Genomic DNA, 12,157 nt, shown 5'->3' with positions numbered 1-12,157 from the left:
TGTGTAGTGACACATTTACCTCATCGCTGGTATTAAAATGATCTGCAATTTGAGACACAATAGCTCCTGCAATTCAGTCACAATAGCAATGAGTCTTAGCTGCCCAACAACCTCTTGTTCCTACTCAGATAACTGTTGGTACTCATCACAACTGTCTGTAACTGTCTAGAAATATTTCAACCCAGTCGTCTGGCCATAATGACTTGGTTCTTATGCAAGTCAATCAGGTCTTTCTTTGTCCCCATATCTGCTCTATTCATCATGTGTACTATAAGTAATTACCAGCCCAACAAGTGATACTGTATATCGCTGCCTGTGTCATGCTCATCAGTGTATGTATAATATAGCATCAGCACACTGTACGCCAACGTAAATACACACAATAAGAGGAACATAGTTGATATGGCTCATATCAGAATCACTCAGTTCTTTGCCCGAGTGCCTATGCCTGATTATATCTGTTGCATTCATCATGTGTACTATTACTAACTACCATCAGCTACCATTTAATACTACTGACCGCAAAATGCACAGTTGTTATGAACCATGCATTGCCATGCACATTTTTGAAGGTTGTTTCGAAGTAAAGGTAGCATACCTGACCAAAAAATGCCACTCTAAAGAATGTTCCCAGCAGTCTTTTTCCAGAATGCATCACTTCAAGGACTTTAGTGTATGCCCGATGTAACGTGTCATACAGGTGCGCCAATTTCTATATATGCATGGGACAAATACAAGATTACGGGTTATTACTACTTTTACTAATTACATTAAATAACATGTTTAAACAGTGATGCTGCACATAGACACAGCATGTGTGTACCTGAAAGTCTCTGCGCTGTTCATAGATAGGGACGATGAGTTTGTAGATATCTGAGATGAGCTCATAACGTTCAGCCTTCCACAAAGCATCAGTGCATTTCTCTAACAACTCAATCAGTACTTCCTAAAAACATAAACAAGCAGTTACACACCTTAAAAAATAAAATAATACAACCCCAAATCAGAAAAGTTGGGACAGCATGGAAAATGCAAATACAATAAAAATGAAGTGTTCCTTACATTTACTTTGACTTTTATTTGATTGCAGACAGTTTGAACCCGAGATATTTCATGTTTTGTCTGCTCAACTTCATTTCTGCAACACATTCCAAAAAAAAGTTGGGACAGGGGCAATTTAGGGCTAGTAATGAAGTGAAAAAACTAAATAATTACGTAATTCCAAACAGGTGATGTCAACAGGTGATTGTAATCATGGTTTGGTACAAAAGCAGCATCCAGGAAAGGCTGAATCTTTCATGAGTAAAGATGATCAGAGGATCTCCAGTTTGTCAACAAATGCGTGAGTAAATAATTGAAATGTTTAAAAGCAATGTACCTCAAAGAAAGATTGGAAGGAATTTACATATTTCTCCCTCTACAGTGCATAACATCATTAAACCATTCAAGGAATCGGGAGGACATGCACAAATGCCACTTAAAACTTTAAAACTGTGCAAAAAAGAAGCCTTATGTTAACCATGTCCAGAAGTGGCGTCGACTTCTTTGGGCTCGAAGGCATCTAAGATGACCCATCACACAGTGGAAACGTGTATTGTGGTCAGATGAATCAGCATTCCAGGTCTTTTTTGGAAAAAAATGGACGCTGTTTGCTCTGGACCAAAGACGAAAAGGACCATCCAGACTCATCAGCAACAAGTCCAAACATCAGGGTCTGTCATGGTATGGGGCTGTGTCAGTGCCCTTGGCAAATGTCATTTACACTTCTGTGATGCAGCATTAATGCAAAAAAGTACATTGAGGTCTTAGAGCAACATGTGCTGCCTTCAAGATGTCTTTTCCAGGGACGTCCATGCATTTTTATAACAAGACAATTTAAAACCACATGCTGCACACATTACAAAAGCATGGCTGCGAAAGAAGAGGGTACGGGTACTGGACTGGCCTGCCTGCAGTCCTGACCCGTCCCCAATAGGGAACGTGTGGAGAATTTTGAAAGGAAAAATATGACAACAACGACCCCGTACTGTTGCACATCTTAAGACGTGTTTGAAGGAAGAACGGGACAAAATAAAACATTAAATCACTTGGTATCCTCAGAGCCAAAACGTTTTTTTAAGTGTGGTGAAAAGGAATGTTAACATTACAAAGTGGTAGATGCTTTACTGTCCCAACTTTTTTTGGAATGTGTTGCAGACCTGAAATGCAGGAACGGATGTTTATTAATAAATTAAATTAAGTTGAGCAGATAAAACAAATATCTCAGGTTCATCCTGTCTGCAATCAATTAAAAGTCAAAGTAAATGTAAGAAACTCTGTGTTTTTTTATTCTTCTTATTATTTTTTTAAATAATGTTTACTGATTTGGGGTTGTACTTTCCAAATGGGCATTTTTAAGGCACTGATTGTCAGAGCAGGATAACTAATTATTCTTTGGCCCATGTAAATTTAATTTGGAGGTCTTATTTTTATCTGAACAGTGGGTTAATGTTACATACATCATGATCATAGGTCATGTGACATTACTGTACAGTCCATTTGACATACGATGAGCAGAATGTGTGGTTTTGACAATAAAAGCTGCCATTTGTTTCATAATGCAGAGTGAGAGGGCTTAATTCACAAGACTCTTGATGTATATGCCAGCAGTACGAAACTACAAAACAGATTTGAATCAAAATGGTGAGAGGGCAAGATTTAATTAACAATGAGAGGATAAATATAAGAGCATTTATGTCAGAGGCTTTAGTCACTGGCTAGTGTGGTAGAATGTATAAAGAATGAAATTGTCCTCAACATTGGAACCCACTCTGTTATGCTGAGGGAAGGCTTTGGACTCAGCGCAGGCAATTCAATACCTGATATGCTGGAAGATTTCTATTCCAATTGAGTTTCTCTTTTGCAAGATAACAGTGGCACCATCCACAGGAAACCACATGCTTAAACATACGTATATGAGGAATTATAATTGATTGTATGAGTCTGGTGTACTTAAATGACCTTAGTCACTGGATTTTTTTCTAGTAGAGCATTTTGGAATGTAGTAGAACAAATCTGCAGCAATTACATATTATTAAGGCCCTACCTAATTCACGGCCGTGAAAATCATGTCATGGACCGTAACACGAGCCTTTCCTTATGTAATATGCGATTTGCTGTGAAATTCAAAATTTAAGGTTTGTGTTTAGCAATTTAACATTTTTCATTTGCATAGCGTTCAAGTGCTTTACGTTTACTGGTTAATTTGAACTATGAGGCAGTCCTAGCAATCCTACGGCAAGTCAGTTAGCAATCGCTTAGTCAAAATGTCCTAGATGTTGAAGTCTAAAGCAGCTAAAAACACTACTCAAGTAACTAAGATTGGAAAACTTCCAACCAATTATGTGGACGCAGAGTGGGTCAAAACACGGACAAGTATTGAACAGAGCCTCGCACCGTTGCTGGATGTATTAAGGTAGACTATGCTGTGTGTTGTAGCTTTTATTTATTCTATCAATCAATTTATGAGTGTAATTTAATGACTGTTATGGAATGTGGCACTTTTCTTTAAAAATCAGTGAAATTAAGCACATTTGTAGTGAATTTAGTAGTGCCTTACATATTACATATTAACATGAACTAAAATGTGAAATTGATGCCAAATCGTACGCCTGTTCTGAGAACGCAAAGGAGTTCTACCCTGTATTAGTGCGGCGTTCTTAATAAAATGCCCAGCGACTCTATATTGACTCTATTGCCTCAGTAAAACTGAAATTGTTCATTCAGCAAGATAAGATAACCTCCAATTTACCTGTTGCACAACCTAGAGCAAAACTATAATGAATGCATTTGTTCTTTTACTTGACTCGTGTGCTTACAACTCAGTAAAACTGTGATAAGATAATGAACCTCAGTTTCCGATCCCATGTTTATAATTTAATGATTCGTATTTATTGACTTTGATGTAATAAATGTAATATAATGAGCCAATAACATTTCGGTGACATTACTAGAAGAAAAAAGAAGGAATTTAGCATGGGATTTAAATTATAAAAGGAGGCATTTAGAGTGACACTGACCTCATTAAAGTGCACGTCCTGCATGCCAACATCCTCCATCATGGCTGCTTCCTCAGCGATATTTGGGGTGATAACACGAAACGCTGAACAGCCCTGCTGAAACATTCCTAATATACACAAATGAAAGGATATTTAATAAGTATATCTGTATGTACACAAACAACCTGATTATACTATGTTTATGTGCTGATTTTGTGAACACACAGTTCTCTTCATGTATTTACAATACTAATATTAATCTAATTATCAGTCACTCTACACTTAATCATTACAAAACTAAAGCTACACACACTGATTCATGTACTGCCAAAAGTCATTATCTAATTAGATTTTATTATCTAATTATTCTGTACTTAAGGATGTCCCAATCTGGCTTCACATTTCCAGTAAATATATTTATAAGTATATTAATATAAAAAGGCAAAGATAAAAGGCATGATGGTAACATATTTTAAGATGTGTGTTGTGTTCATGACTAGGATCTGTGTCCTTTCAGTCATTACACACAGTCAAAGCCAAACACAATCCAATAACTATCCAACCAATCTAATCAGCGCATTTCTATTCCTAACACTAATTTCATTGGAATTACATAACCCGAGGTAATCCTACTTGTCGCATAACACATCAGGTTTATTAGATGTTTATGGTCGCTATCAGGTCTGTTAAAATAACCACTCCTCCTTATTATTTATACTGTATAGGTCCAGGTCTTAACCCATCATGTATCATGTTATGTTTGTGGATACATATCTGTGTGTATACTGTGTGTGGGTGTGTATGTAGCTTCATTAATATTGCTTAGTCATTTTATGAATTACCCACATGATCCAAATGACCTTAATTCCATGAAGATGCCTGTAAACAACCCCTGTAAATCAATTCATGAGTGTATGGATATGCGTGTGTGTCTGCAAATATTGTTAATAACTGATAAGCTCCATATAACACTTTAAACAGCTTTTTATGAGCATTGTAACTTAATTTATGTATTTATTTTTGGAAATATACACTTATTTCAACTGTTATACATGAAACAAATTCAAAATAGTTGGGACAGGAGAATGTTTAGTTTAGTGTTGCATCAGTGGCCCTTTACACCAGTGGGCCACGGAACGGTACCGGGGCCGCACAGAAAGAATAAATAATTAGAGATCACTACAATCAAAGCAATCAAAGCAATGAAAACTCTGCTTCCACTTCTAACATCCTATCTTTGTGAAGCAGGTTTTCTGCAGTGACTGCAACCAAAACAAAATTATGGAGAAGTCTGGACATAAGGAAAACACTTCGGGTGTTATTGTCTCTTATCACCCCTGAGTGGGAGCATCTCATTGCTAAGGGTTCCCACTGATTTTCCATCATTGGTGAGTAGTATTATTATGCTCAATGTAGAATTTTATTCTAAATTCTCCTGCCCCTGCTGGTCCATGAAATTATGTCTTATATGAAACCGGTCCATGGTGCAAAAAAGGTTGGGACCACTGCTTTACACAACACAGGAATCATCATTTTGGAATTAAAGAGAATAAAAGAGACCACGTTTTTAAAGTATGTCCTATAAGTAGACATTTGTATGTGTTTTACTCAACAGTGACTGTTGTGCCATTCCGCCATGAAAACCAATAAGAGCACCTTAAGATCAATTCTATTACAGGAGTAGGGTAAACAGCAGAAAATTACAATAGTCAACTCTAGATGTGACAAAGACTGCAGTTTTTCAAATACTACTAATGTGATTTTTAAAACTGAGCTCATTATCAAAAATAACTTCTATGACACATTCTTTGGCCTCCAAATTCATAGGCTTTAGATGTGCCTGTATGTCCTTAGTTTGTGCCCCTTTACTAACAATAAGAACCTCTGTCTTTTCCCAGTTTAACTACAGAAAATTATAAAACATTCTTGTATACATATCAATTAAACAGTAATCTGATAGACTGCCCAGAATTTGGTGCTAGAGAGATATAAAGCTGTGTATCATCTGCGTACTGGTGAAAAGAAATGTTATGCCTCTTAATTACAGCAGGAAACAGAAGCATATGCAGGATTAATAGCAGTCCTAATTGTGTAACATTGTACTCACAACCACATGAATAGTTTGAGACCCACCTAGTTTTGATTGATAGATAGACAGACAGACAGACAGACAGACAGACAGACAGACAGACAGATAGATTACAAAAAGTGTCTTGGGCATTAAATGTCCAGAGATGTGCAATGACATAAAACCAGGACTATCAGGACAGACTCATGAAGCATGATCTGTCACTCTGTTTAACTCAGTGAGCAATGATGTCCCGGCACAGTGGGGATGAGTTATACAGTGAGATCGCTGTTGGTACAATCGATTTCCTGTATTGTTCCTTCTTACAGCAGAGCTGGATGAGTCTGTTACTGAAGGTGCTCCACTGTCTGACTAGGAGGTCATGGAGGGGATGTGATGGATTGTCCAGTATGGAAATAAGTTTGTTTAAAGACCTCCTTTCGACCACCAACTCTAAGCCTTCCAGTGAGCAGCCCAAGACTGAGCCAGCCTTCTTGATCAGTTGAATCAGTTGAAACTGATCATGTAGTATTGTGTAGAATGATCAACTGTATCAAACGCATCGCTAAAACCAAATAAAAGCCTTGTCTCTCTTGTTTCTTGGATCATTTAAGTCCTTAAGAAGTGCAGTTGACTGACTAAAACTTGTCATTAAGCAAGCTGCCATTGAGATAATTAATTAATAGGATTGGCACCATTATTTCAATAATTTTGCCAAGAAATGAAATGCTAGAGATGGTCTGAAATGATTCAGCACACTGGAGTAAAGACTTTATTCAAGCTATTCATTACATTTAGCAGAAGAGACGAATTCCGGTGAGCTACATGGGCAGGATTTAGTACTTGGTCTATGCTAGAGAAGAGAAATTAGGCACGATTTTTTATTAAATTACTGAAATAAGCTTTCCTGGCCAACCTAATCTCATAGTTAATGGGTTTTTTCTTAATACAAAGCAAATGAATCATCGGGCTTGTGTTTCTTAATTTCCTCTCTGCTCTTCAGCAGTCTTGTTTATGTTTTATGATAGACATTGTCTTTCTCCAGGGTGCTTCTGTCTTACTAGGAATGACCTTTGTTTTTAGAAGTGCATCAAAATCTATGCTTTTGATAAACCTTGAGTTAAATGACTCTGCAAAAGCATCAGCTGATAATGTAGGTAAAAGGTTGGGTAAAAAAAATGCATTTTCACCTTACAGCAGTATCTGCAGTGAGATAGTTCTTACAACACAGTTTTTGCACATGCTTTAATGCTTTAATAAAAAAGACACAAAAGTGAGCTGAGATTGCATTAACTATGTTTCCTTTATGTGTAATGGATGTGGAATAACCAAGTCTGTGGTATTCTATGCTTATGAGTGGAACCTGACACATGCTGTATAAAACTGAAGGACATTAGCAGCCTAACTCAAAAATTATTGGATCTGTGTATCTGTCCATGAGAATATTAAAATGACCAGTGATAACATCATTAAATGTTTGTTTGATGCACATTATTAGGGTGATGATCCTTCACTAGGCGAGTACCATTCTCCTTGTGCCTGATGGGCTGACGGTCAGAATGCCGAGGTTGTGTGTAATGCATTACTCTATTCTTCTGTGGAATTGGCTGTTCAACTTGCGGGATTCCACCAATAACAGAGCTTTATATCTGATTATTGTTAGGACTCCAGGCTGTTTTTCTTCTTTCCCCAACCAACAGTAAAATTACTGTTTTTGTAACAATGTTTAATGTGTCCCAGCAGCTACATGGTGTGATGTCTTTACTGGCTTCATTCTATGGGGTGGTTTTGTCAGCAGATGCTGTTATCTTAGCCGGATGAGTACCAAGCATCTAGTCCAGATTTTCTTTATACTTGTGTATGGAGTATAAGATTCTGTCCTGAGCTTTGGCTAATACGTGTGATAATTTGAGGACAGCTAGCAGCCACCGGGAAAGTGGAGGGAGGCATGATAGATAGATGGATGGATGGATAGATAGATGGATGGATGGATGGATGGATGGATGGATGGATGGATAGGAGTTTATATTGATGGATAGGAGTTTATATTGATCTTCTAGCAATTATAACACTGAAAATCATTGAAATGCTTTCGTTTTATGTGTAATTATGGGATTGTCTTGATTCCAATAATGGAAAATCACTAGGAAATAAAAATATTTAAAAAAAAGTAATAACAGGACAAAACAAAAAAGCAGAGCTTAGCAGAGACTGCTAAAAGAAGGAAGCAGGAATGTGGACATTTAAATCGAACAATAAAGCCTGTCAGTGGAGATTGTGGCATTTAAAATTTGTCACAGGTTTACAATAATAGAGGCATATAAATGGCATATTAATGTGAAATAGTTCATATAAAGTAAACTGCTTTATTTGACTTTAATAATAGCAAAGTCAAAATCAAGGAATTAAGGAATTGCAACTAAGGTATAGGCATAATACCAGTTAAATCATACGATTTTTTAACTTTTACACGGATTTTATGCATGGACATTGCACTTTTGTGTATTTGCATGACTTACTGTCTTTCTAACAAGAAAGCACATGGTTACTATGGTAGTGCTTACAAACTACAAACAGTGTGGACTGGACATATGTGTCGGGTGTAAATTCTAGGTCTAAGTCTTAAGTTCAGTAAGTGTTGGTAAACTGTATGTGATAAACACTACTTATCAACTGTCCATGCACTAATATTGCTTAAAGCACAACATGACAATGCAGAAGTCTGGGACAGAGGGCATTAGGTAACATGACAGTGAGTCCATATGCATATCTATATATAATGCAACAGAGAGGACTTACCTTTCCTGTTCAGGTATTCTGCCACCAGTGCTGCTACATGCACATAGCACATTGCTGCCTACAGAAAAAAATAACTATTAATACAGTTATATCATAAAATAAAAATGAAATATATCAAAATTAATAAATACCTTTTTAGTGAGTTCACTAACCCAGTTATTTATTAACCTTGTGCAAAAGTTTTGACACCCTTGGTCAAATTCTGATAGCAGCACGCAGCACACGTAGATCACAGGTAGACACGAGTGGGATTTCTGGACACCCCTTAATACAAGCCAGCCATGGATTCTTACAGAAAGCCTTATCATTTACGCAAGGTCACACTTTACCTTGTGTGTACCTCCACTACTCATGCCGGTGCCTCGACCACACAACAGGACACAACAGGACTTTATCCAACCTTCCCTTCCACAGACACTCTCAGTTAAACTCTCCTAGACTGCTGCCCCACCTACACACATCACATACTATTATATATAATACAATGTAAGCCCTTTAAGCCAAGCACACCTCTGACAAGTCTCCATTCTTCACGTGGATTTTAGCCATGCTGTCCAGCCATGTCTTTCTCAGTTCAGGTGTGCTGGTGTACGACTTTGCCAGGCTGTACTGCAAGTCCACCAGCATCTCAGGATCCTTCTCATGCTCCTTCATCTGCTGTGTGGCCATCAGCACTGTCCGGATCCGCTTGGTCAAGTCTTTAACGTCTGAGGGGAATGCAGTGTGCTGAGAGAGGAATCAAAAGAACCAGAGAAAATTTAAATTTAAATGAAGTGATCAGTAAAATAAATTGATATTAATAGCATTAAAAAGAGCTTCTTCAATCAAAAAAACAGGGACTAGAGATGCATGTGGACCAAATGAGTGTCCACATGGCAGGACGTCCAGGGGCAGCATACCACATTATATTTTACTTCATTCAAAAAAGGTACAGGTTTACACACTGTAATAGTAATCAGAGGATCACTGGTTCAAGCCCTGCCAAGTTGCCACCATTGGACCTCTAAGCAAGAACACTTATTAACCTTAAAACCTAAACTGTATTAATCCATAAATTGTTGCTTTAGATAAAAGTATCTGCTAAATGCTATAAATGTACATTTAAATAAATGAACATGCTGCACTTGCCTGTAAGCTGCATTTCATACCAGAAATCAAAATGTACACCGATCAGGCATAACATTATGACCACTTTCCTAATATTGTGTTGGTCCCCCTTTTGCTGCCAAAACAGCCCTGACCTGTCAAGGCATGGACTCCACTAGACCGCTGAAGGTGTGCTGTGGTATCTGACACCAAGATGTTAGCAGCAGATCCTTTAACTCCTGTAAGTTGCGAGGTGGGGCCTCCATGGCTCGGACTTGTTTGTCCAGCACATCCCACAGATGCTCGATTGGATTGAGATCTGGGGAATTTGGAGGCCAAGTCATCACCTCAAACTTGTTGTTGTGCTCCTCAAACCATTCCTGAACCATTTTTGCTTTGTGGCAGGGCGCATTATCCTGCTGAAAGAGGCAATAGCCATCAGGGAATACCGTTTCCATGAAAGGGGGTACATGGCCTACAACAATGCTTAGGCAGGTGGTACGTAACACACTTTAGGTGTTATTGTCTCCTATCACCACTAGGTGGGAGCATCTCTTTGCAGCAAAAAAAGCTCAGGGTTCCCACTGATTTTTCATAATTGATGAGTAGTATTGTTATGCACATTGTGATTTTTATTATGCTCATTGTATAATATTTTTAAAGAATCCTCCCGTCCCTGCTGGTCTGTGAAATTATATTTTATATGAAAACCAGTCCATGGTGCAAAAAAGGCTGAAGACCGCTGCCCTAGATCACTTTTCTACATTTTAATGTTTGATATAAACATTAACTAAAGCTTTTAACTCTGTATGTCTGTATAATATATGCACTCTGCTGCAGCCACATGACTGGCTAACTGGATAATACCATAAATGAGCAGAGGTTCAATACTAAGAGGACTAATACTAGTTTCCACATAATAAAAGTAAGTCACAACATTTAAGATAAAACAAACTAAGTATAATTGTTTATACCGCATCTCTTTAAGTGCATTTTGCTCACCTTCATGTTCTTGTCACTGTTGGCACAGTTGTTGATGATGGACAGAGACTGCTGGAATCTTATACCTCCAATACCAATCACATCAGCTATCAGCTGGCTAACTGCTATTATCACCTGGAAAAAAACAGCAGCTTTCAAAAATAACAACAGTTTTTCAAACCAGTAATAAAATAATACTGAGACTGTAGAGGTGTAATTTTTATATCTTTATACTAATAATGCTTTAATTTTCTTTAATTTTGTGCATCTTTTAGCTGAATTTTGTACTGACATGACTTGAATCACTTTTAGAAAGATAGAAAGATATCCTTTATTTGTCATATATACATATACAGATGTACAGTACAATGAAATTCTTTCTTCGCATATCCCAGCTGGTGTTGGAAGCTGGGGTCAGAGCGCAGGGTCAGCCAACTTACGGCGCCCCTGGAGCAGACAGGGTTAAGGGCCTTGCTCAAGGACCCAACAGTGGCTACATAGCAGAGCCTGGATTTGAACCGCCAATCTTCCGGTTGATAGCCCAAAGCCCTACCCACTAGGCTACCACAGACCATTTTACGGTACACTGCGTCTCTGGTTAACTATTAAAACAGCTGCTGTAGTACAAGTAATACACACATTAACACATAGAACCTAGAAACCAGCTGTGTTGATTCTCATTTTAATGTATCTGCATTGTTGGTGCTACATAAAAATTGTAATTTAAAATAACTCATTAAAGAAGAATAAATTGAATACTATTTTAAAAGAACTTGTATGTATGGTCATTTGTTTTTTTTGTATTTTGTTTATGTATTTTTCTCCCTTTTTAGAGCGTTCAATTGCCTGATTGCCCAATTGCATCATGCTTTCTCTCCACCAATGCCGATCCCCGCTCTGATTGAGGAGAACGAAGCTAACCCATGCCCCCTCCGACACGTGGGCAGCAGCCGTATGCATTTTGTCACCTAAACTTTTACGAGTGCAATGCGGATCAGCTCTGTGTACGGAGAGACACACCCTGACAGCACTCGTTTTCCTGTCTCTGTGCAGGTGCCATCAATCAGTCAGCAGAGGTCATAATTGCATTAGTTATGAGAGAGTCCCTATCCAGCTTAATATCCCACCCCTATCTGAACAAAAGGCCAATCGTTGTTCATGTGTCATTTGTCTTTTAGCTAAAGCT

At 37.9% G+C, this 12,157-nt stretch overlaps 1 protein-coding gene across 1 annotated transcript in view; it reads right to left on the bottom strand.

The window, feature by feature from the left end:
• dock9b (dedicator of cytokinesis 9b) overlaps positions 1 to 12,157 on the bottom strand; it is a 134,765-nt gene that overhangs the window by 20,094 nt on the left and 102,514 nt on the right. Inside the window, exons 42-47 of the mRNA XM_062997678.1 lie at positions 10,993 to 11,106; positions 9,415 to 9,630; positions 8,905 to 8,962; positions 4,059 to 4,165; positions 824 to 946; positions 599 to 712 (exon numbers count right to left, since the gene is read on the bottom strand). Coding sequence (XP_062853748.1) covers positions 599 to 712; positions 824 to 946; positions 4,059 to 4,165; positions 8,905 to 8,962; positions 9,415 to 9,630; positions 10,993 to 11,106 — 732 coding nt within the window. The remainder of the gene's footprint in view (positions 1 to 598; positions 713 to 823; positions 947 to 4,058; positions 4,166 to 8,904; positions 8,963 to 9,414; positions 9,631 to 10,992; positions 11,107 to 12,157) is intronic.

The sequence above is a fragment of the Trichomycterus rosablanca genome, chromosome 6 (assembly GCF_030014385.1).
Source record: "Trichomycterus rosablanca isolate fTriRos1 chromosome 6, fTriRos1.hap1, whole genome shotgun sequence".
Taxonomy (NCBI): Eukaryota; Metazoa; Chordata; class Actinopteri; order Siluriformes; family Trichomycteridae; genus Trichomycterus; species Trichomycterus rosablanca.
This window is presented reverse-complemented; position numbering and strand designations above follow the sequence as displayed.